The sequence below is a fragment of the Amphiura filiformis genome, chromosome 16, assembly GCF_039555335.1.
Source record: "Amphiura filiformis chromosome 16, Afil_fr2py, whole genome shotgun sequence".
Classification (NCBI taxonomy): Eukaryota; Metazoa; Echinodermata; class Ophiuroidea; order Amphilepidida; family Amphiuridae; genus Amphiura; species Amphiura filiformis.
This window is the reverse complement of record NC_092643.1, coordinates 4,900,082-4,927,362: the sequence shown is the minus strand read 5'-3', so window position 1 is coordinate 4,927,362 and position 27,281 is coordinate 4,900,082. Positions and strand designations below refer to the sequence as shown.

General features: G+C 34.6%; 1 protein-coding gene across 1 annotated transcript in view; it reads right to left on the bottom strand.

Annotated features, from left to right (window-relative positions):
- LOC140135449 (uncharacterized) overlaps positions 1–25,498 on the bottom strand; it is a 32,500-nt gene extending 7,002 nt beyond the window's left edge. Inside the window, exons 1-9 of the mRNA XM_072156943.1 lie at positions 24,795–25,498; positions 15,477–15,608; positions 14,622–14,858; positions 8,237–8,358; positions 7,563–7,654; positions 6,867–6,896; positions 6,395–6,487; positions 5,223–5,339; positions 1,231–1,326 (exon numbers count right to left, since the gene is read on the bottom strand). Of these exons, the coding sequence (XP_072013044.1) occupies positions 1,231–1,326; positions 5,223–5,339; positions 6,395–6,487; positions 6,867–6,896; positions 7,563–7,654; positions 8,237–8,358; positions 14,622–14,858; positions 15,477–15,608; positions 24,795–25,298 (1,423 nt within the window). The 5' untranslated portion in view covers positions 25,299–25,498. The remainder of the gene's footprint in view (positions 1–1,230; positions 1,327–5,222; positions 5,340–6,394; positions 6,488–6,866; positions 6,897–7,562; positions 7,655–8,236; positions 8,359–14,621; positions 14,859–15,476; positions 15,609–24,794) is intronic.
- Positions 25,499–27,281: the final 1,783 nt, after the last annotated feature.

The window sequence follows — 27,281 nt, the reverse complement described above, 5'->3', positions numbered from 1 at the left end:
AAGTTTTATTGCGTATTGTCTATTTGATAAACATGATTCGTTTTCCCTTTCTCTCTGTTTATACTATTCATAACTCTTTGGTGTTGTGCTTTATACGTAATCTTTTTTGTATTGGTATCAATTTTATAATCTCAGAAAATGTATCCTGGTTTCAATATTTGTCTTTATCGATTATTTCTCTTGGAGAACATACGTCAGAAGTAAATACCAATTAATTATGCTCCAATACTTCGCGTATTTATATGTTTTTGTAATTAACATTACTACCTGTAAGCTATACCTTGATCCGTTATACGTAAATCAGAACGCATTAATAAGGCGTATGGAAGATAACGTGTCTGTTGAACTACATGAACTATGGATTGGGCATATGGATTACAGCGAAATTCAATTATTATATCTGTTATTTATCCACCTCCCACGCCAGTGGACTATGACGCCAAAGTATTTATTAAAAATACGAGAACATTAATAGCAGCTAAGTTTGGAAATAACTAAATCGTTGTAATATATAGATATATATATATATATATAGACAGTATATAGAGACAGTATAAAGTGTTATTACGTGTGATGTAATGCAAACATTACCGACACATCTTCAAATATTGTTGCTTTATTGCCAAAGTTCATTTTCCCATTACCCATAATTCAATGTAATAATAATCAAATTATATCTTAATTTCATCGGCTATTGTGTTACACACTTCCTAATAAAACCACCGACGCCGTGTATTGTGGGATATGAGCAAATAAGGACTCAAGTGAGCAACGATTTATTAACAGAAGCACATTTTATATTAGAGACATGCTAATTACAGCTTCATTAATCCATTAATCGGGATGGCGGAAACCCTAAATCATAGCAACCACCGATTTTATTTGACTACCGAAACCGCCCACCACTACTCACGATATTCTTAATTAATAATTTGTTTGTCTAGTGTACATTTTTGTATTTGTATATCACCCATTATAATGCAATCGAAACGAATGCCAAATAATTTAATTGTTATTAACCCCATGAGGACTACCTGCCGATTGGCCAAAATGAATATTGTGTCCAACTTTGAACCAATCAAGGAGGGTATTAAGAAGATCATCTGCAAATGCAAGTTTGACCATAAATAGTTTAAAGCCTAGTCATAATTGGCAATTGAAATGAGCATTTCAAGTTATCAACCAATCAGAAATACTGTTAGATGACCAGTAGGGGGTTAATTGACTCACCTGAACAATCAGGACCTGACCAAGGTTGAACGCAATCACAGTTACATGTTTGTGGGTTTTTGGTACCACCATTTGCACAATCTGGACCTCCGCATTCTGAAATACACAATACATACATTTATAAGTTAACACAACTGCAGATACTTAAAATAACAAGTTTCATCTTTGACATAATAATATTTTCATCATGTAATGTATAATCGATATTAATCAGTAATATCTTAAACTATAGATACGATAGACAAAAACCTATTTCAGTGCAACTTTGCCCAGTCTTTTTAAGTACAGGTACTTCATTTTATCTAAGCATGAATTTTATTATTGCCAATATCTTTAGGTGTTTTTGGTTCAATACAAAGCTATAAATACAAACACCTTGGGTAATGACCTCTGCCATTATGATCAATAGTAAAATCCAATGCTCGTAGATATTTACATAAAAATCTATTTTTGAAAATTGACCGCTGATTGAGTATCCATTTGAACTTGTTGATGAAGCGCGGGTGAATTTCCCGCTATTCAAAATTCATTATTAAATCAATTAACGGTTAATAAAAACAAACATATTGATTGCTGACCCACTCAGATGTTGATTGTTAATTTGGCAATTTTTATCCGATTTGATTTGACCAAACCCTAATTCCCCTACCCCAAACAGGTGCAAAGTGACACAATTATAATATGTTGTGCGTTTTTGTTGTTGTTATTGTTTTTTTGGGTTTTTTTTTGTTTGTTTTGGGGGTTTGGGGGGGTTTTTTTTTGGGTTTTTTTTTCAAGGGTACCAATTTCTTTCTTGATTCATACCTCAATCTGTTTTACTCGCTTTGTTATCAATAAACTTTTCAAGAAATACGCCAACTTAATTGGAGCCTCTAAGTTAGGTAATAACCAATGATATAGTAAAAGCAAATCCAAATACTCATTAGAAACTACCTCTAGGTCGTTCACACTAATATTATCAGCTTACGCGGCCACAATATATCGGTATTTCCTTTATAGCTCTTAAGGGTTTGATTGGACGAACCTCTGTAACATTCAACAGAATATCTTCTAAAGGCTATAAGACGTCGTAAATAAAATCAAGAATTCAAAACCTTTCGTTTGTCATAATTAACACTGAAAACAAGATACGTAAATTTGGTAAAATTGGATTGTGTTATCTGACCATTATACAATGAAGATCAGGGGCTGTGACTTTTTTTATTCAAAATGGCTTGTACTCAGATATTTATATAGAAATTGACTTTCTATGAATTTTCCACCTATTCCAAACTCTTTACTAAATCAACTCAATTAACGGTTTATAAAAACAATCACTTAATTTGTTTACCCAGATTGAAGGTGACAATCAAGGTGATAAAACAACAAATAACTCATTTCTGCGTTTTTGCTGTCATTTCTTGCTTCTGACAACAATTTTGCTGAAAGAATAAGCTTGCCTTGCAATATAAATTTTCTTTTGTTTCATCAGTTCATAACCATATTAGAGATAATAATATTATTAAAAACTTGCAATTTACTAATGGGATGTGATTGGCCCCACTCCAAACGTAAACAGTGATCAGGCAACAATTGACAACTTTTCTTTATTCATATGTGGTATCACACCAATAAACTTTTACCAAGGCAATCTGCTTTTTGTTTCAAATACTTCAAAGAACTACATTCTACTACTGGTTTCCTATTTAGCTCCTGCTTCGTAACGTAATTTGAGAGTATAAGCCTGCCTTGTAATATAAATTTGTATTTTTATAACCTTCCTAAGACTATTACCTTTCAATGGTAATATTACTTTTCTGTGTAATCCGTAGATTAAAATATCATTACCTTCCTGTGCAATTGATAGAATATCAGTGAAGTTCATGATCTATCAAAAGGTCAACTACTAATAAGTATGATATTATGATAAATCATTACCTCACTTTCCGGTAACACTTTCCTGAAAATAGCCACAAAAACCAATGCTACTGTACCTGACCTTATAGTCAATCCTTCATGTCCTTCGTAGAACAATTCAACATGTTCAAAGAACTGAATGAACTGAATGGCTATAATCATTTACTGCAAATCGTGCATTTAGACCAAATGGACAATAGACTACAGAAATTAGACATGCATAAATTTTAAGTACATGACCAAGTTCCATATGTTTTAAAGCTAATTTTAATTAAAATTGAGTATTTGTGGCTGCTTTTAAAAAAGTTTTACAACAAAAGTTACAGTTCTGTTTTCTAATTTTCTATTGCAGCTTCAGATGTTTGGCTGATAACAACTTCCTTTGAAACAATAATTTTTACACTTATTTGTTTGTAAATAGAATTGGTTTTAATTGGTATTAAATAAAGGAGAGTAAACATGTACTGTGCATCTTTATCACCTGTTATAGTCACTTCGATATTGTTGCAAATGGACGCCACAGACAACCATAATAATGACTTGCTAGTAATGCTACTATTTCCGCATATTTATGCAACTGTGTCTATATTCATCAAATTATCTGTTTATGTCGATCATCGCTCAAAGGATGGGGGTAATTGGATTAAAGTTATCTTATTTTAGGTCGAATCCATATTAAGAATGCCCAACCACAAAACCACTCTCAGACACTTTTAGACACCAAATGTGATAGCAAACTACTCTCTTGTTTGAAACACATTGAGGCACAAGAACATCCTGCATGTGCCTCAATTTGAATTGACACTTGATGATAAATAGTCATGAAATAGAATGAGGGGGAAATGATAAATATAAGTTTACACATTTTCCATTGACTCTTCCTAACCCAAGCACCCTATTCCCCATGCTGACAAATGTTTCAATAGACTGACTTTTATACGAATCTCCTGATATATTCAGTGATTAACCCGTCTGTCACAGGAGCAGAGAGGGGGAAATGATGAATCTGTGGTCTTTTCATTTTTCCGGTAACTCTGCACAACCATAAATTCGCGTTGCTCTGCAAGCAGATCATATAATAAATGTCCCCCGATTATCACAGTCAGGAAGGGGAAGGGGATATGTTAAATCGGCAGTCACTCCAATTATCCGCTAAATCTGCACTCGAAACGACCGCAAAGACACGTTCTTTACTGTATCTGATCACTAGTATTCACGTTTGATATAATGTATATAATGTGCTGATATATGTTAAGCATATTTGATTGACACCATCTGGTATCTTTACGAAACGGAAATGATAAATCAGTATATTAAATGTTCCACTAAATCTGCTCAGCCAGCCACAAAGAAGTTGCCACTTTAATCGACCCTATTAAATGTTGTCTCGTCTATGTTTTTATGATCAAAATAATTGTGCTTAATTTTATAATTATACATGACATGTAGCCATTCATTTTAGTCTACGTTCCGATCTCATTCAAACAGTGTCTTTAGTCTGCTCTCGTGAAAAAATGAAAGAAAGCGAGCTTGAAATGCTCTAAGGAATGGTTCCTGTCTACCCTTGCAAAATCTATCCTTGATTGCAAAGGTTTATTAGTTTGAACTGCTTCTGGGCGGAGAATTTACTGCTAATTGTCTTAATTATCCATGTGTAGGCTATCCATTTGAAACTCTGGAATCTAATTCTGATTGCCAAGGTTTATTACGGGTTTATTAGCTTCAACTGCTCCTGGACCAGGAACTTACTACTAATGTACCTGAATACCCATACAAAACTCAGGGAGTTGACCCTGGTAAGAGGTCCCTGAATTGTTGTTGAATGGTTAAAGGCTTAGGTTTTGACTACATTGGGTCAGAAGAAACGTATCTGTAAAGTGTGCAAAGTGGTTTTGGCATAGGACACTAGAAATCCCTTAGTTGTTCTTTTTTTCTTCAAGTCTGTTTGATTGAAACACTGTTACCAAGACAAATAGATAATCTTCGTCATAGAATGAAGAGAGAGGGATACGGGGAAATGATAGAAGAAATATCACACAGCGTTCACCCTGTCTAACATATGGGGAGGGGGAAGACAAGGAAATGATGTCACATACCGCATACACCACATAGAGCCGGACACAGCTGTTCAACTGGGTTGACATCATCGTATTTAAAGCACCATTCTTGAGGCCAGTATTTAACGCACCAATCATGAGTATTGTTACATGGATCTGCAAGAAGAAGAGAGAACAAAAATTCAATGTTGTTTTTTGATTAATTGTTATAACTTACGACTACATGATAACATTAACAGTGATTGCTAGCACTAGCAATCGGTGGTTTAGTAGCAATCAGTGATTATTATTATGATTGCTTATGGTGGGAACGATTGCTAACATGATGGCTTACCGAGGATGCGTGATTGCTTATGATCGCTAGCAGATTGCTTAATAGTCAGATTGATTGCTAATGATGGCAAGTGATCTTTTATGATTGTTTCGATAATTGCACTTAAATAATAACTTAGGCTACAGTGCATATAATAGACAAACATTATTGATGGGAAAATGTCGTATAAATAGAATAAAAGTAAGTGATAAAAATAAATAACTTACTTTAATGTGTAAAGTAAATATCACAATAATTCTTTGGCGTCGATATATTTGGCACAATACCAGCCAAGCATGCCAAGTGTTAATGTGGAGCTCTTGTGGGTAATTACAGTAATTCTTTGATTTTTATCAATATATATACATAATTCCATTTTATAGAATTACTGAACTACAAGCAATGGAGAAATGTGGGCATTTATATAGCACAGAAAGACTCGTTTGTTTTCAAGGGTTGCTACCAACGGTTGGCTTTGCAAATTGCAGCAGCCTTGAAGAGTCGCATGTGCCAACGGTTGCTTGCTTGCTTCAAGCGCTTCTTCCATCATCAAGATAGGAACTCATGATCATATAAATCGGTACAAGATACATGTAATTTGTCGATAGACTGAAATCTACTTGCTATATTCGAAAATTTCTTTTGATCTTTAAGCAACAGTGGAAGAACTTTGTTCATTGACAATATCAGAGACAAACAAACAGCCCAATCTGACAATAGGTGTATTTCATATTACATAAATAAAATAAGTGAAGCAAACTACAAAAGTAAATTATGTCATCTTCAAGTTCAAGTAGTATTTTACGCGTCCTGTCTACACGGAAGGCAGCCGGTTGCAGAAGTAGTAACCTATAGCAAAGACAGACGGCTATAACTTAGCAAAGACGTAGCTACTTACTTTGGCATTCTGTTCCCGTCCAGCCGGGTGGACATTGACATGTGCATTCCTGGGAATTCTTAGTGCCGCCATTTTGACAACGCAAAGCACATTCTGTAAATAAAAGAGTATCGATTGAAAAATAGATATTTGTGAACAAACCCCTTTTTCAAATAAAGAGACATGCAGACACCGATGGCACTGATCATATTGAGTGTATATTGAAATATATATAATTGCAAATAACAAATTTTTAAAATTCAAAATTTCTGTGAAGGATGATGGAGCACCATATAAAAGCAGACTTGATTGACGCCATCAAGAATGCCCGACCAAAAGTTCAGTACAGATCATTTTGGCTTACCCTGTATTATTATTTGTATGTTCGTAAGAATTAAGGCTTTCCATAGCATTATATTGTGAAAGATATCAATGTTTGGAGCTCATAATGAAAAAAAAAAGACCAAAAAGAAGAAAACCAAAAAAGGCTTACCACAATCGTTGTCTTCCAGATTACAATCACCTGTTGCAAAAAACAAACAAAAAATCACTTGTTATTGTTAATCACGCAAGTATAGTCATGCCTAGATTCAAGTAGGTCTATTCCCGCACGTTTTCCGTGTAAGCCTATGGCAAATTGGCAGTTGCCCTTCATTATCACCATGCTCATTGCCAAGAAGCACAGCTGTACCTGACATTGCTTAAACAATTATTTTTAAAATGTCTCAATAAGATGTACTATGTTTTTCTAAATTTATTTAAATTAATCATATTGAAGTACGCTTCTTACGTGTGTTATTATTACGTGTGCTATAAAAGTATTTTACAACATCCATTAGTCATTTGCTGTTCAATATTGTACCATAATATATTTCAAAAATTATATTCACCAAGGGAAATACTTCCGCTGGTTACTTACAATGTACCTGCATGGGGATTCCAAAGATACTTGCGCTTTTCCCAAATTTGGATGGTATATATCTAATTAGTCTTTTTCATTTAATACTATCTTGCTATTATTTTTCTTAAGATATTTTTGCTGATTGCAGTAGGCTACTTAATAAAACTTGATACAAACTTTAATTATTGGCAAAGTACCGATTTTCATATCATCTAAACAATATCATGAATTAGATTTACACACGATTACATCAAATTCAACTGAACATGAGGAAGTTCTTATACTTACTACAAAGACCTGCTTTACATTTGCCAGTACCCGATGAACATTCCGAGCATGAGCGTCCTATTTGATACGGAAAATGGGAGTGGATATTTCCTCTAGAAAGAAGAAAATGTGAAATAAAACATAAATCTCGTGATATAAATTTTAAACATTTTTCTTTTGATTTGTGACAATATCAGAAACAAATACGACGTCTAATCAGACCAACCTGGTATCTCAACTGAACTGCCGTATGTGGTCAGTTTATTGGGCCCAGTATCAGCAAAAACATCAAGGCCGCATGCCCGGCAGGGCCGAGGCCGGAGACTCCCACAGTTGAGTTCTTTACTAATGGAGTTCTAATATATTAAAGGCCCCGCAGGGCAAGAAAGAAATACGTAACCTTAAGTTATCGACAACCCGTCACTTTTTACCCCTTAATTTCCCTCATTCTTCAGGCCCTACTCTCTATCTATTGTTTTTAAAGGTTAAATGGTGAATTCAATACAAAGAGGGGTAAGTAAGGCAAGTAACTTTATAGACTGAATTTGACCAAAAACCAGAAGAGTTCATTTTGTAAGAACAAATCATAAAGCTCATTTGAGATGTCCTTGGAATGTTTTGCTAACAGTTAACAAAACAAACAAGATAAACAAAATACGAAAAGGAATTATTAAAAAAATAAGTAATTAACTTACCCCGGACCATAGTTACAGACAAGATATAAAGCGCTAGGATAATCCATACCATTATTAGGATCGTGTAATTGTCGACAATAATTTAGAGCACATCCTACATATTTAGTATTAGCCCACGCTATCTGAAATGAGGAGAAAAGAACAGCGTTAAAGTTAGCTTATACCAAAAGGTACAATCCTCTGAAGCTTTAATAGTACAAAGACAAGTACTTTAAATATTGGCCGGTTATTTTTCACACATCGACGTTAACTAGGCAATTGCCTATACATCTAACATACACTATTTGTAGAGGTTACGCGTCAATGGTGAGAGCACTGTGTATTGTGTATAGGAAAACAGATAGTAACTGCACTATATTCCTGCAATGTTTACATTGTACAGAATAATGCAAATGACATTTGATACTGTGCTACCGCTTGTATAAAACAATTGCAAAATATGCATATTTCTTTATACTTGGTTTAATTTATATTAGCCATGTTAATTTATATTTATATTAGCCATATAGTGCAGTTACTATTACATGTATGTGCTTATTGATATTATGAATTATGTTTTAAACTCATTCTCCTCGTCGCTTCATATGTGCCTTTTGTCGTGCCTCCTCGTTTGCTTTTTTGGCTCATGTGAAGCGGCGTGGATTATGACATTTTCATTTTGTATATATATATTGTTCTGTATAAAATTTTGTTTATTATTTTTGTTAGGCCCTTAAATTTTCTTTGTTTGTAGCTTAAGATATTTTAATCTGTTTCTGGTTGTGTAAAGCGCCTAGAGGCATTTGCATTAGGCGCTATATTAAATGTGTCTTTATTATTATTATTATTATTATTATTATTATTATTAACAACGTGTTGGTGAAATCTTGAGTATATTATTATATTTGTCTTTGAAATCATTATATCAACTAGTTAGAGGCTCCACTCTGACTGTCTCAACAAAATGTAGTAGTTAGTAAAGGACCACACCAGAAGCTACCAGAAGAATAGATAGAGATGAAGCATATGTACAATTTCAATTCTTCTCAATATGAAAAGCCAACATCAACTGCTCAGTACCAGAAGTAGGTAAATACAAAAGCTGCCCTGTGAACATTAAGCAATTTACACACAGTATATTGCACCCATCTACACATGGCAGCCACATATGGCAGCTATTGCACTTACCCATTTCTGGCACTGAGCAGGTAATATGCTCATCTCCGATTTAAAGCAGGTAACAGTAGACATATTCAATTTAGTGGTGGTCTTTTTATTCTACTCCGCCAATTAAGTCATAATTGCTTTAATCATTGGGGTACCTGGATTTAAGTTACTGCACACTATGTTTTTACCTTAGTAAAGTCTACAAAATCACGTTACCAATTACAATCTGGCATTATACATTTGACCATACCTGTTTTGGTATGGAGGGGGTCACCAATTATTAAATGAAATATAAACACTAGGATCCACAACATTCTCATCTATCAGGGCACCGTTCTTTGACCCCAATACATTTGTACATTCATTGAATGACCTTAGAAAATTTGGGGACAAAACTCATACTCTGCAACTTGAGGTCAAATTTTGCACTATGATAGTTTAATTGAGGTTATTGAACTATGCCATTGGGATGAGGCCATTGTGGTCCATAGTGAAAGTTACTGTTGCAACCTGTGTACGACAGTATGGAACCGTAAAAGTTCACATGCCCGTCTTGGAATTCAGTCTCCCCCTCATTTATGTGGTTTGCTATTTTAAGACAGTACTGAACTTAATCAGACAATGTGATTCGAAACGTCAGATGCTTTATAAATATCTGCAATTTTTATTTAGCTTACACCGCAATTTGGTAGTAAATTGTCTTTTTTATAAATCTAACGACAATTGTGCTACAACGTGTCTAAACGTACATATGTCTTTTTACTTCCTAAAACTAAAGCGATTTGATTATTGAAATAAGCCCTAAATTGCGTAAGAATATTGTTTTCTTTCATCATTTTGTTCAGCCATGTACCACGGAAACATGGCTGAACAGCAATGTTAATGATGCTGAACTCTCTGATTCGGACTATATTTTGTACCGTAAAGACAGATCTAATCATTGGAAGACCAGAGGTGGTGGTCTCTTATGTGCAATAAAAAATAATATTATGTCACTACATAGACCAGATCTTGAACCTGATAATGATGAAATCATGGTGTTGGAAATAAGACCTACCAAGTGTAAAAAAATGGTCATTGTATTATGTTACAGAGAGCCAGATGGTTGTGTGGATACATTTGTTCAAAATCTGCAGCTTGTTTTGTCCAAAGTTGCCTCTGAATTTGATCAGTTCCATGTTATTGGTGACTTCAACTTGCCCAAGATCGATGGCTGCAGAAATATGAATAATGTACCCCTGCTGAACTGTCTTTCTGTGATGTCATAAATTCTTTTTACTGACCCAGCTTAATTTTATTCCATCCCGTGATGCATGTAAAAATATTCTTGATCTTGTACTAACTACATCTCCTGATAGGTTATCAACTGTGGTTCTCTCGAGTGAAACGTTTCCTACTGATCACAAACTTTTAGAATTTCGTATTTTAACCAAAGTTGAAAGACTTAAAAAATTTGTCGTGAAGTGTATAATTTCAAGAAAGCAAATTTTAATAATGTTAGACATGAGATGGATAATGCTGACTTATTTGATTGTGTTTACAGTGCTGGCACTGTTGATACTGCTTGGTCAAATTTTAAAACAATTTTTACAAATGTTCTTGACAAACATATTCCTAAAATCAAAATCAAGGATAGCACTACTCCAGACTGGATTGATTCTGAAGTTCGTCATTTACAGAAAAGTAAGTTCACAGCCTGGAAGCGAGCACAGAAATCAAATTCTGAGCATCACTGGTCAAAGTTTCGGAAACTTCGTAATCGCCTGAAAAATCTGATTGCTGTTAAATATGACCAGTTCATTGATGATTTTGGGTCTACGCTTCTGGAAAATCCAAAACGTTTTTGGTCTTTTTTTAGATCCAAAACCAGATCAAAATCCTTGCCCCAGGTCATCAGTGATACCAATGGTGTAACCGCTTCCACTGCTAAAGAAAAGGCTACTCTCTTTAACAGTTATTTCTTTTCTGTATTTACCAAACCAAAGAATGATCTGAACTTTCCAAATATTCCCATCTTTGAACATGAATCATTGGGCAATTTTGAACTTCAAAATGATGATGTACTTGATATTCTGAAAAATTTGAATGTTTCCAAAGCATCAGGCCCGGACGGTATATCACCTCGTGTCCTAAAGGAATGTGCATATCAAATTGTATCTCCCTTATGCCATATTTTTAACTTGTCTCTGAGTGAAGGTAAATTACCTCAGGAATGGCTTGAAGCCAATGTAATACCGGTTTATAAAAAGGCCGACAAACAACAGGTTGGAAATTACAGGCCAGTATCTTTACTTTGTATATGTGGGAAGATCATGGAGAGAGCAATTGTCAACTTGGTTTTTCCTCATATAAAAGAGAGGCTCTATCATCTTCAACATGGCTTTATAAAAGGGCGTTCCACTGTCACTCAGTTGCTTGAAGTTTTTCATGAAGTCAGTGCAGCCTTGGACAACGCTGGGCAGGTCGATATGGTTTATCTTGATTTTTCCAAAGCGTTCGACAGTGTTAGTCATAAATTACTCTTATACAAACTCAGGTCTTTTGGTTTTCATTCTGGTCTACTTAATTGGTTTCAAGCTTATCTTACAAATCGTCACCAACGTGTTGTTGTTGATGGCGTCCAATCTGATTGGCTTCCAGTAGTTTCCGGGGTTCCACAGGGCTCTATCATTGGGCCACTCCTTTTTGTTTTATACATAAACGACCTGCCCAGTGTTGCCCAACATTCTAAGATTGCTTTATTTGCCGATGATGCTAAGTGTTTTATTAATGTAAAAAAACCTTCAGATTGTGAGCAGCTTCAGTCAGACTTAAATGCTCTAGTCAATTGGAGTAATACCTGGGAGCTTAATTTTCACCCTTCCAAATGCCAGGTCATTTCCTTGACAAGATGCAGGAAACCCATCCTTTATGATTATAATATGAATGGCACAACTCTCAGTAAAATTGATACCATCAAAGATTTGGGTGTTGACATATCAACTAAACTTGTCTGGGATACCCATATTAATAGAGTTATCCAAAAATGCAATCGTAAGATGGGCATGATCATGCGTACAGTAGGGTTCAATGCCCCAGTAAAAGTTACCAGAACTCTTTATAGTTCCCTGATCAGGAGTGATCTTGAGTATGGTAGCTGTCTTTGGAGCGGTACATCCAAACATAACATCCAAATGTTGGAAGGAGTCCAAAGACGAGCTACCAAATTCATTTTACATTATCCTGATCAGGATTATAAGGAGAGGCTTACCAATTTGGACTTACTCCCCCTTACTCTCAGGAGAGACAAAAGTGATCTCTTGTTTTTTACAGATGTAGGGAGGGTCACTATGATATTAATGTCAATAATTATGTTAAATTCAGCCAAGGGAATGGGAAGGACCATCCCACCACTAGATTATCTTCCGATCCATTTAAACTCAAAATTCAACGTTGCAAAACCGAAGCGCACATGACTTTTTATTTTAATCGCATTGTGCAGCTTTGGAATCAGCTGCCTTTGTCTACAAGGACAGCCGGTTCCTTTTCTTCCTTCAAATCCGGGGTGGTTGAATTTTTGAATTCTCATTTTACTCAAAATTTTTGTTCTTTGAAAACATGCTCTTGGAGCTCTTACTGCAGATGCTCGAATTGCAGGCTTATTTAATTTGGGATGGGGCTGTGATGGGTTTTTTTTTCCAATAATTTGTTTTCAAAAATCGAAAGGTGGGATGGTCCTAGAGGTGATTTTGCACCTGTTTGTCCCATTCTTTTCGCTGGCATTTTATTCTTTACTTTGTCTTGATTATTAGTATGTGCAATATTTATATAATATATTTATCTTTGTAATTGTATATGAGCCAGTGATGAAGCATAATAAATAAATAAATAATAAAAAATTTTGATCGTAATTCAATAATCATGCATATGGCAGTAAATCCAAATATTCTCTTATTTGACTAAATACGATATTACGGACAGATGTTTTTTTCCTATTAATTAAGATATAATCATTCAAATACCAAATTTGATAGGGATCTGTCATATTATAATTTTGTATCCTGGCGACGCAGCAATCCATATAATTATAATCACAAATGCCATTTTCATTCTTAATATCACAGAAGTGTACATTAGAGTGTATTGCATTTGTTTGATTTGATTTTTAGCAGTGAATGTAGACAATCGGTACAACAGTACGATTCAAGTCTTAAATTTACAATCTGTATATCGGGCCTTTCATAAAGATGTAATGTGGTAGTTCCACTTATGATACTGCTATTGATCATACCGACGATTCTTGTAGATGACCATGACTGAAATAGCTATCAATTAATGTGTCACTTTCTATTGTTTTTGAAGTAGACGATCAGAGCCTATCGATTAGAATGTGTGTGACCGGCGTTGCTCTCAATTTCTTTTGTTGTTATTATTATGTGTGATCTTGGACAAGATTAGTAAATCGACAACAAGGATGATGACTGTTGACGTGATAGTGTCGTCCAAATATTTTGTAATCTTGAATAGGAGACACGGGTTGATCAGGACTTACGTAAGGGGCAAAACACATTCAATGGAATTATATATTAAACCAGAGAAGATGAGAATCGATTACGATTAATATTCAAAAAGGCCACAATACATTTGTATAACATCCACTGATGTCAATAATTTTTGCTTTGAATTAATTTATCTCCGAAAGTCATTAACGTTCGAGAAAGGTAAATTAATTAGCAAAATAATAAATCCAGTTGATCTAATTCGAATAATATCACGTAGGCTATAGACCTTTTTGTTAAAATAGAACTTTTATGAAAGGAAAGATGTAATTAAACATTGACAAACAGGAGACAAATAATTATCATATGAAAAGTAAAGACGCAATTACGTAACTGCTGTAAGGCCTTTGTTCAAGGGGTATTATTTGACTTTAGACATTTGCTTTAGAGGTACATTAATGCTCTAATAGGCTCTAAAAGTCCAAATTTGAGATATTTTTCTCAAAATATCGAGAGCTATCTTAAGATCCACTAAACTAATACTAGGCTTGTTTGTACTCATTTTAATGCATTTTTTGTGTTGATTACAAATATGGTCATGAAAATTAACAATTCTGAAATTTTTGAATTAAAAAAAATTGTCGTCTGCAGTCGACACCCGTGTTCAGAGAGATAAAGTTTAATTTAGATAGGGTTAGACTAGGGTTATGAATACAGTTAAGTTTATGGATATACTTTTCAATTTTAAGAATGACACCAACCTGAGTATAATGTCCACAAATAGCATTTCGTTGGCATTCATCTGTATTGATATCATAAAACGTTTTCTCTCGATACCAAAGCGTAACCAAGTACATTGGACTAAGTTTAATGCCACTTCCGTACGCTAGATTCTGCCCAACGTGGGCAAACGGTGTTGTGTTTGGTGGATTGCCATGCTCCCATACGCACTGCTTGGAATACTTTTTAGCCATTTTTGCTAATCCAGCGTCCCAGCTCTGCAATAAATAGAGAGAATTCGAGGTGAATAGATGGGTATCAATATTAATTAAAATAAATAAATACGAACATTACACGGACCTAGATGTTTTTGTTTTTTGTTGGTTTGTTGTTGTTGTTTGTTTGTTGATACTGGGCTGCGGCCTTGATGTTTTTTGTTGGGCCTAAGTATAAACAAAAAACATTAAAGCCGCAGGGCCGACAGGCCCGAGGCCAGAGATTCCCATAGTTGAATTTACTAATAGAGTTCCAATATAGAATGGCCCCGCAGGGCAAGAAAGCAGGAGTTACCTTCATGTAACATTTGACCAACCGTAACCTTAAGGCAACATTGCAGAGGTCGCTATTATATGCTGTATATTCAGTGCAATATAGACTGATTATCGAATGTGGATTCAGTGCGATATAGACTGAATATTAGAGAGACAAGATTGGAATTGCGCGAGCCGACGTTCGAATTGCCGATCAACAATCTACCCTATTATTGATTTTAATAATCCTTTTATATAATTTGGTAAGTTATATATTACAACTAAAAATACCAAAAGATGTTTTACAAAGCTAGTTTTTTTTCTTCCACATGTCTCAGGTTTTGTGGATCACATACGTTTACTCACCATTTCTTCCATATTCGATGCCGGTCCAGGTACTCTTCTTCTGTACGAATTGTGCATGGCAAGAATCTGCTGTTCTTGTTTCCCTGTAAGGCCTTTGATCTGTTGTCTCTTGCTCACATTTTTACCTTTATTCTGTAAATAAACAAAATTATGAAATTAGATGGGATATTTTATGGTAGAACTATAGGCCTACTATAGAAGCTAGAATTATAATGACATAAACACGATAATAGAAATGGTTATTAAAGGCCCATTCAGTGATCCCAGCGAAAGAGTAAAAAATTATGTAAAGAATATGCTATAGGTAGACGTATACATGACGTAATCTTAGTAAGTAATAATTTAAGGGGCTACCCTTGCAACAAATACCAAACGGAAGGCTAAATATATATTGATGAGTCTGTTGATTGGCATGCACATATTATAATCTAGGTCAACGGTAAGTTATAGGGTGAATAATGATGCCTATATCCTGATATCCTGAATGTCAACCCTATGACAAATCTAGCATTACCGGGATAGGAAATTATCTATTCCATCAGTCTTATAAGGTCATTAAAGGGCGCATGCCTGAACCAATACTGGCTATCCAAGCTGATACAGTTTGTTTATATTAGCTGTAAGGATTTGCAGGATATGATGCATATTTGTAAAGATTGTTTTAATATCTTCATGCACAAAATTTCAGCTAATAGTCGCATTGAGCACAACAATGACTAAAGTTATTTGAAATTTCGTTTTCTGTGTGATCTATTGTGAATATAGTTGTATCACGTGCCACTTGGCTTATCTTAATTTAGGGAATCTTGTTAATCTTCACTTGACCGTTTCCTTTAGATTTCCTGTCAGACACATGTAAAACGTTTACTACGCTCACTGCTTAATATATTTTACAAGACAACATCTCAATTGCAATAACAAACATTAAGGCTGGTGAAGAACGTCCTTGTCGTATACCTCTAGAGAGGAGCAATTCGTAGAAGACCGAAACATAGAAATACGTAACTATGTAACTTGTAAAATAATTTTTAAATTTAAGACTCAAGAGTATGCCTTCACTTTTCTAGCTCACATGTCATTTTATATAGATTTGTTTAAACGTGTTTATCTGAGAGTTTTTACTCTGACCTTGAAGGACATCTATCAAGCTTGATATTTCCAAAACGGATTCCAGTTTCCCACGTATGCTACTAGTCTACTTTATAGGAAAAAGCTGCGTTGGCAGTGTGGAGAGTAATATGAAGGTAAAAAGTACGATACTGCCGTAAAATGGGCAATTCCAAAAAAAAATATGTGCACACCCCCTGTAGAGGAGTAACTTTTCAATAAAATATATGTCTGGATTTCAAAGTTTACTTTCTGCAAACGACTGGAATTTCAGTTGCCAAAGTTACTAGAAAAAGTTTGGAAATGCAATTAAATTGAGGATTTCCAATTTTGAACTATTATTCTGCCGGATTTTTTCGCCTTTAGACACTTTAAAAGCCTGGATTTCCAACAATCACGACTGGACCAAAAAAAACCTCTCCTCTATAGGGGGTATGCATCTACTTTCTGGAATAGCCCAATATACAATATAAGTTTGGCAAGCTTTCGGCCAGAGGTCTATGGCCGAAAGCTTGCCAAACTTGTATGTTTTACGGCAGTATCGTACTTTTTACCTTCATATTACTTTATTATGTAGCTATATACATTCAGTGAACGTTTACCTTTTAGGGACGCCTCTTTTGATTTTCAGGGGGCATGGGATTTTTAAACAAGCCACTCTCTCAATTGCGATAACAAACATTATAGCCGATGGAGCACATCCTTGTCGTATACCTCTGGAGAAAGCTCGCCAAACTGTGTATATTTTACGGCAGTATCGTACTTTTTACCTTCATATAAAATACTTTATTATGTAGATATACATTCAGTGAACGTTTACCTTTTAGGGACGCCTCTTTTGATTTTCGGAGTTTTTAAACAAGCCAATATCTCAATTGCGATAACAAACATTAAAGCCGACGGAGCACATCCTTGTCGTATACCTCTAGAGAGGAGCAAGAATATCTCAATTGCGATAGCAAACATTAAAGCCGACGGAGCACATCCTTGTCGTATACCTCCGAAGAGGGACAATAAGCCTCTATTCGTCAAACAACGGGAATATTTATTATAGAAATATATTTAATGTAACTTTTAAACTATTACTATTATCCTTTATAATACTCCCACTCGTTTCCCACGTAATATATTCGTTTACCCCCGGGGGAGGCACATCAACAATTTTGGTGGCTATGTTCCCCCGGAATTTTGAGGTGGTGGGTCTCTGGGAGCTGACGACGTACCGGTAAAAGGGGGTCTTCTGGAGCTGCGAACAAGTAAAATGTGAACTTTTGGAGCTGCGAACAGTCAAATTCAAGGGTCTTTCTTGGCCTTCTGGTTGAAAATCGCCTGAAAACCCCAGAAATATGAGGAATGAGCAATTTTTGGGACTAATACTAATAGAACTGAAATTATCAAAATCAAGGGTCTTTCGGAGCTCTATTTTGGTCAAATATAGGGGTCTTTCGGAGCTGCGAAATCCAAAAATGGGGGTCTTTCCAATCGTTTACTTTATGCATTCAAGAAAGGAGAGACGGCGAACTCTTAGACCTATATATTAAATGACTTTGAATCGACTCTGTCTCCATTTCTTAATATCATGCCAAGAGTCAGTAAAGTGCACCTTACTGAGTTACCGATGTAAACATTGTTTTGTACTTAACTCCCATACTGTGTGAACTTAATATGAACTACCTCGAAATCATTTTTAAGGAGATACTAAAATAAAAACGATCGTTCATTTCTTTCATTTTTGTGAATGCATTAATTGCATTTACTGCGTTATTTTGCTTCCTCGAAGCAACTACATTCAGTGCGTTTTCCATCGTTTGCAGGATTAATCGTGTCGCTGGTCTCCATTATCATGGTTATGAAAACGAGCGCACAAAGGCGACACAATTGACGTATGTGTCAAAGCCTTAGTGTTATACTACTTCTAGGAAGAAAAAAATAAGTAGGCTAGTTCTAATGGGATGAATTTAAATATATACACTTTGCGTATATTTATGTTAAAGCCATATTATAAAATTTTCAAACAAAATAGATTAGCATTTCTTTGCCATAAATTATTAGCTTTTACTGTCAGATATATATATCCCGGGATATATCCCTTTTATTTTTGAGCCGAACAACTACGGCAAAGCAAAGAAAATTGGAATTTACTACCAGCGCACATGTCGCCAATACGTACCACTCCTTCGGTCGTGTTGTGGTACGACCCTTTGTTGTGTATATCACCGTCCCGCACGCCGTGTACGTACTGTGTGTTATGAACATCGTGTATGCGTTCGACTAATAATTCCATCGTAATAATAAAGCGCCTCAGCCTATAATATGGCTTTAAGTTTGGACATGTATAGGCATTTAAACTAGTACTAGAAAATAGTGAGAACTTTACTTCCAGCTTTGCCCTAACTACAGTGAACTAACATAATTCCAGTAGGAAGTACTACAGCCTGTGGAAGGAACATTTACCAGACTGACAGCTCCGGGATTTCTGCCTTATCATAATGAGTGAGGAGGATCTCGTTATTCATGTACAACAAGTACATAGATTTCTCTGTATAAATGTCATCTGTATTTCAGATTTTATTTTCTGTATTTTCAGATTTTATTTTCCAAACTGGAAAATGTTTACTGAATTACTGATTCAATAATAAGCAGGTTGTGTTTATTCTCCTTCAGAGATGGTAGTTTCACATTTGTCTAGTACATGTAGTATGGGAATTTCTCTACTCTTTCCTAAAAATCTTGGTGAGAACAAGAAATTATACATCGTAAATTGTATATCGTGTTCATTGATTTGAATTTCATAAAAACAAAACGTGTTTTCGATGACATACGATATTCTGAAAATAATAAGTACGATTTGAATGTATTCTTAACATTATTTTGTGTGTCTTTTTCATAAGTTACAACCTATCGCGTCGGTCGTACAGCAACAAAATGTTGCAACTACAATGTATAAATTACAAAAGAACGTTTTTATAATCAAGCCATAACAACTGAAAAAGAAGTATATGATCTAATTTTACGGACATTTCCGGTATAGTTCGCCTGAACTATTCCGTAAAAATATCCTGTAAAACAGGATTTGGACAGAACAATATAATGCGGATCAATTCTGGAAACTTTGTGCCGGAAATGTCCCTAAAATCACGTCATATATTTTTAACAGTGTAATACCAACATACTGAGGTCTTGCAGTATACAATATGTCTATATTTTGTAAGATTCAATATGTATTGTTTTAATATCTTCAGGAGCGGGGATTGTCAATAATAGAGCCACTTATCTAAATATTCTCATCTTCACTTGACCATATCTGGCAGTTGAATACCAATATACATTAATAAGTTTATTATCTTATTGTTTATGGTACATGCCAAAATCTCAATTGTAATAATAAACAGTGATGCCGATCAAAAGCACCCTTGTCGCGTACCTCTGGAGGTGATAATAAATTGCCATCTTTACCTATACCTGTATAGGCATAAATTATTCGTAATACAACTTTAAGTATACTTATTATTATTACTATTGTTATTACGAATAAACGGACCAAGGTTTTTTTAGTGTTTTTTATGTTGTTGTTGTTGTTGTTTTTTTTGTTTTTTTGTTTTTTTTTGTTTTTTTTTTTTTTTATGTTTTACGTATTTTTATTTTCTTTTTAGTAGTTTTTTAATTTATTTTTTTTTTTGTATAAATATATATTTTTTTTTTTTATTTATTTATTATTTATCTACGTGTCATGTATGTATGTGGCATACATAATTACGTCAGATCTATGCAGTCTATCAGTGAACGGTTATCTTTGAAGGGCTGGACGGAAATAATAAAAGCCATATAGTAGCGGTTTCAGACCATATCAAGGTTTTGCCTTGCGCTTAATGTATATATTTCTTTCATAAAAGTACTTGTTGGAATAGGATCATTTGTATTCTAACTGAGCCATGAATACACGTCATCTACTAAATTTAATATTTTGCTGTATTTACATATGACAAGACGTTTAAAATCGTAAATATAGCGTAACCAATAAACAAGACAAAACAACTATTTCATCCAAGCTTTCATCTTCAGAATCTTAAACTGAGATTGATGAAGATGTTTTATCATAAGGTTTTCTTTTAAACACGAAACGTGAACTTCGATTGGCATCTAACAATAATTACGAAAACGTTCGTCAGCAAACATAATTATGAAGAGTTCGTGCATTTTCAAACTTTTTGCGACAAGACTGAGGCCACCAACATATGCCGTAAATTGACACATACTTAAAAACCCCAATGTATATTTTTGAAACTACGATCAAAAACAGCACCTATTTTCTTATTATGTTCTTTATATTGCCTTATAAGTATCAAATCGAGAAAAATCCATGGGTGAAAACGTTTTTTGCATCTAAATGTTTCATATTAAGAAAACACCTTATGAAGTTCTATCCTTTAATTTCTTTCCAAATTAAATGTATCTTCTAAACATAACAATATAATTGAGAGAGTTTGTGACGGGGTCGTGAAAATTTTCACTTGAATACTAAAATGTGTTGTTGTTTTGTTCCTTACACTGGGTCTGAAATAATTTCAAATTTACAAAACTTGGCATAGCATGAAAAGCTGCGATTTAAACGTGTCATGAGAATCATTAGATTTCGTGCAAGACGTGTATAGATTTATACAGGCCAATATGATCAGATTTCTATTGGCTGTTCCTTATAGGTTAATTATCAGCTGTTGGGAAAACTGGTGCATTAGTGTCAGAAAATGAATCGTGACAAGCTTGGAAAGTGTTACAAATTGTGATGTGATCAAGCAAAATCAGTCGGAAGTCGAAAATGTTGATTTCCAGTATAGATACACAAAGGAAAATCTTCTTTTTTTTTGTTGTCTATTGTTTTGGAAAACCTTCAACTGTTCATATCTTTGGAACTAAATGTTCGATTTCAATGGGGTTTTCTGCAAAATGTACCTTTGCAAATGCTTTATGCAATAATGTAGAAAACATTCAGACGGAAAAAATCAGTCGGAAGTCGAAAATATTGATTTCCAGTATAGATACACAAAGGAAAAACTTTCTTTAGTTGTCTATTGTTTTGGAAACACTTCAATCTTTGGAACTAAATGTTCAATTTCAATGGGGTTTTCTGCAAGTTGTACCTTTGCAAATGCTTTATACAATAATGTAGAAAACTGAAAATTGAATATGTCCGACATCAGACTGATTTTGCTTGATCCCACCACAATTGGTTTGTTGTTACTAGTATTATAATATGAATGATAAAGGCGAGTGCTTATTCTATATTAACTCTCTTCACGCGGGTGTCGACTGCAGACGACATGTTTCAAATTGTTTTTAAAAATTCAAAAATTTCAGAAATGTAAATTGTCATGACCATATTTGGAATCAGCATGAAAAATGCATTAAAATGAGTACAAACAAGCCTAGTATTGGTTCAGTAGTCCTTAAGATAGCTCTTGATATTTTGAGAAAATATTTCAAAACTTCAACTTTTTCCGTTGAAGCGCATGGCTAGCACGAAGAGCATTAAGACCATGAAGACGGTGAGACGGTGCACTTCACCATTTTAGGCTGTTGTGGCTGTACCTGATATAAGCACATCTTGAAAGCGATTGGCAAATACCACTTTTCCTTGTTTTCAAGGTGAGCAAATTTAACTTTCAAAACACTTCATCTGCATTGTAACTTTGCTGTATTGTATTTTATAGCTGGCCCTTTGCCAGATCAAATATTATGTATTTTTTGGGTACTTGTCTTCTTATTTCGCATACTTAACATTGGACATAAACAAATTTATAAAAGAATGAACACGTATTTGTAATGAAATAGTTTAGTTGTAAGTTTTATATTAGGTCTGTAATGAAATATCATCTGTTTAATGAGTGATGTTTTCTACGAATAAAGTCTTATATCTTCGTCACTTTCCAGCACCTGGCACAATTTCAGCACGGTTTTGTGTGTGTTCAAAGTTGATAGAAAGCAGACAACAGAGCTGAAAGCAACTAAATCCGTTTTCACTGGCTACCTATTAAAATAATTATAACTTCCGAATTGTCTAGATATATTTACAAATCACTGTATTAGGACATTAGGAATATAGGACCCCAATATCCTCACCCATCAGGACACAGTTCTTTAACGCCATTGAGCTATGATTCTTAAATGTACGTCTTTTTTCGAGTATTTAAAGCGAATTAAGTTTTCTGTTTTTATAGATAATTGATCTGCTCCGTATTAACGTACAGTAAGTGTCTTTACAATTAGGCACTTCAGCATAGCAATATCAATTTATTTTGCTAATTGCCAATTCTGTATAGGGCTACTATACCTACTTGCGTATGTCATGTATGTAGTACGTTAAAGTAAACTGTCATCTTATGTGTTATGATTGTAAATTTGTCTTAAAAGCATATTTATAATGAATCTACATAGGGATTATTACAAAAGGAATATCATAATAGCTCTTACGTAGCTCTTTTCAGGACTGGCTTCGTTTAGTTTAATTGAAAGCAAGAATAATGAATAAACTTGGAAGATTCTGACGATGTTGTTTAGAGGTATGATGTAAGAGTAAGGTCAAGTACCGCAGGTGTAGTGTCTGTAATTAACGTTTCAATTAATTCGTTATATAATGACGTTTATTTCAGGGTTCGTAAATAGGACCTCATTTTCAACATATGGAACCTGTTGGAACAACAATTAGATATTTGCCCAATTAAATAATTCATATGATAAATGCTGAATAACAATTATAACATGACTATATATAAAGTGGAGCACAATATAGGCATATCACTTTAATGATTTGTATAAGACATAGCGTGGAATAGCTATATCAAGGAGGTAATAGCAACTTTTTGCTCTTCTATCGTATACTATTATTTTTAATGAATCTATAAGAAGTTGTACTCTTACTTCTTTAATGGAAAAAGCAATCGGCGTCACTCAATTTAATACACTAAGTACTAATTTCAAACACGACGGAAAATTACAAATCTAAACTCCTCCTTGAATCTAATTCTACCACTAAACTAAACTCCTCCCTAAATCTAATTCGACTATAAATATTTATTTTAGCTACAAGGCAACCCGACCCTCCAAAGTAAAAAAAAAAGTATATCTGTAAGCATGGTAAGTATAGTAACACAACGCATTTGACTTAGGAAGTAATCAATCTGCTCCCAAAATTAAATGCAGTATCTATATAAAAAAATAGCACAGCAAATACTGCCTTTTTACATTGTAGTATGTTAATTTCCACATGTAAAGCATACAGTGCATTGTTACTCAGGAGCATAGCCAGCGTTCTTGGTGGGGGCAAAGTAAAAAAAAAATTGGGAAAAGACGAAATAATAAAAAAAAAATTATGTGCAATCATATACCGTTTTTATTAGAGAGACTGTACATGTTAAGAAAGTCTTCGAGCTTCCAAAAAAGCAAATGTGACAATGTGCGCTTGAAGCTCACAAAAACTTTGTAGGCTATTTTACACTATTTTGGCCCATGATCGGGTTGAAACGGGCTTTTACACTATTTTGGCCCATGGTCGGGTGAAGTTTTTTGGGAACGTGCTCCCTGCCCCTTTTCTTTTCCTTTGCCTGCCCGAATTTCAAGTTTCATTTTTTATCAGAAGGAGAACTTTTCAACTTCATTTAAAAAAACAAAAACATTTCAGTGTTTTTTATTTTTCATGGAAGGCCGGCACTCTGCCCCCACCTGGCTACGCTATACTGTTGTTAATACTTGGGATGACATTGGTGATACAGATCGTCTCGGAAATAACTGTACCGTCGCTAACTTTACTTTTTGAGTATTAACATACCGGGATGGCGTAGATTATTGCGTAGTAAGACAGCTACCACATATGTTTGAATTTCAAAAATTGACCCCTATGTTCTTGATTTATAACAATTTGAAAATCACATTTTAATCCATTCCATGAGACAAAAATAATGAGTATTGAACCATTCATATCTAATACCCATGTTTGTTACTTTAAGTATAAGGTTCAGACCATTGGCTCTATAAAAAGTGGAAGGGATACGAACTATCGTCGTAAAAGTATTATGTTTCAAGAATGAAGCAGACAATTTTCAAAATTCCAACAGTATACCGTATCCAAATGAAATACTACAAATCACAATTATTTCTGGCGGTACGGTTCTTTCATGGACACTTTGTATATCAACACATACTGACACTGGCGTTTACCTTGAAAAGTCTTTTTCCAGCCTTATTTCTCTTGGCTTCAAGAACCCTCCCGAAACCAAAATCGGCTTCTCCTTCATCCTCCTCTGCATCTCCTATCTCCAAATCAAAAATAGATGAAGCACTCTCTGCTGATGGAGGAGATGCTTCCGTTGTCAAGGGAGAGGGGAACACCTCCTCCTTCTGTCCTTTAGCGGCAGAGGTCAACCCCGTTCCCGTTTCAGTTGTAGTAACTTGCACTGATTCCTCTGGTATAATATGCATTGATTCCTCAGGGATAACATGCTCTCCTTGTCCAGTAAAATCAACGGGAAACTCGGGAGTATCATCCAGATCGGGGTATTTTGTATATTTGAGTAAATTTTCTTCTTCTTCTGTTATTTTCAAAGGTTGTCCAACTCCTTCAAATGTATGTGATAAAGCTGCTTGCACGGATTGAATTAAACAAAATATATAGAGAGTTCCCAGACACGCTAGTATAACCGAGCGTGTCAGTTTGTGTGCCATGGTGATTGCAGTATATTTTCCAGATCACAAATAAATAGCGTCACATATATAACTCCAATAAGCAATTGTATACTGTTCCGTGATTTATATATCCAAAGTCATCCAGATCGAATCCTGAAAAATTTGAAGAAAAAAAATCAAGAATTCCGTCGTTAGTAGATATTCCTTAAAATGTCCTGTGCGTGCGACATTGGTGTTAAAGAAACTTGTGTGCTTTAAAGTGTAATTGGCAAAGCTTTTAAAGTGCACTTTACTTGCCATGTGGACTAGTCCATTTTAGATAGGGGGGTCAAAGTAGATGTGGTAATTTATGACTGAACGGTCTGGTGACGTACTTTACGTGCTGTTAAATGACTAAATAGTCAGCGGGTTTTTATTGTTATTGTTTTGATATAATTACAAATGGAAGTCTATCTTAAGATCCATTGACCCAAAATAAACAAGCTTGAACTGGAAGCAAAGTTAGATCAAACAAATAGAAAATAAGGCCAAGTAAACTGTTCTCAGATTGTCAATTATTGATTTCGAGTATTGAGAACCAGAAAAAGAATCCTTTGTGAGTTACGGCTTTCTGGCTCTCATTCCTCGATTTGCACTTTCTATTAGATGTTAATTAATTAACACAATTAGATAACAGTCGTTAAAAGGATAAACATAGCAATCTTATCTAAGGCTTTGGTATAGTGAAGATGTTTAATGAAGCTGACCTTAATAGCGATTCGTTAATCAAATGTAATAACACATGTCATGACATTTGTTGTGTTAATAAACATATAAGGTCTTCTCTAATTCGTTGTCAATTGAAAACATGGGCAAAAAAAGTAACTAACCCCCCTTAAAATAATGGCCATTATTCAAAAAGGGGCTATTGTTTTGCAAATCTATAAAATGCGCTGGAAGCAGAATTTATTTCTGCGCATTTTGACACCTCATTTGATACGATAGCCCATAAAACAATAAAACACCGGTCAAGTTAATGTAGTGAGGTACAGATTTGAAAGTTGCACTTACATACAAATTTTTACAATACAAATATACTCAGATATCATTTACACAGATTTCCTTCCATTATACTGAATGCAAAATCAATAGAATTTACTGCAACTTTTAAATCTTGGGCCTCATTGATTCAAATGTACGCTGTGACGTCAATATTTAGTCAATTGCTACAAAAGAGGTGTCAAAATGTGCAGAAATACATTCTGCTTCCAACGCATTTTACAGATTTGTAATACAACTATCACCCGTTTTTGAATAATGGTCATTATTTAAGGGGGTTAGTTACTTTTTTTGAGATGTTTATGTTACAATAATATAATTGGCGTATTAATTTGGGGATACTCCTCACACCCTAATTTAGGGTTATGGGTTAGCGATTATAGGGCTGTTTAGGATAGGGTTCAGTTTGGATGTTAGCATAAATGGATTGGGTTTCGAGTTAACGTATAAAGTGTGTAAAGTGTACTATTCCGAAAATGAGTTATAACAGAAATGTAAATTATGGTAAACCTACTTTTATCGCTGGGAGTTGAGAAAAAGTAGGCGGTTTAAGCCAACTGGAAAATATGATGATTCAGCTCAGAGAGTTCGGCCTACGCGTCTGCAAAAAATAAGATACATAATTTTGTATACCGTAGAAACCCGTCTATAAGGAATAGAAGCGACTGTGATGATAGCATATTTCACGCTAGCGCCCTCCACAATATTATATCATTATGGAATTTGAGCAAATCATTTACCGACACAAGCAGGTATACAATGTATTATTTTATCTTTATTTCGCATCTCACGAGCATAGCTCACTTGGCAAGGCATAAGACTTTGGTTCTTTAGATCGGAAGATGGTGAGTTCGAGCCTCATCACGGTCACACAAACTTTTATAAACAAAATATTGTTCAAACTTTTCATTTATATTTTCTTGCATTTTCTAAAGACTCCTTTCGTGATCATTTTTTTTCATATTTAGTTTAATTTATTCTATT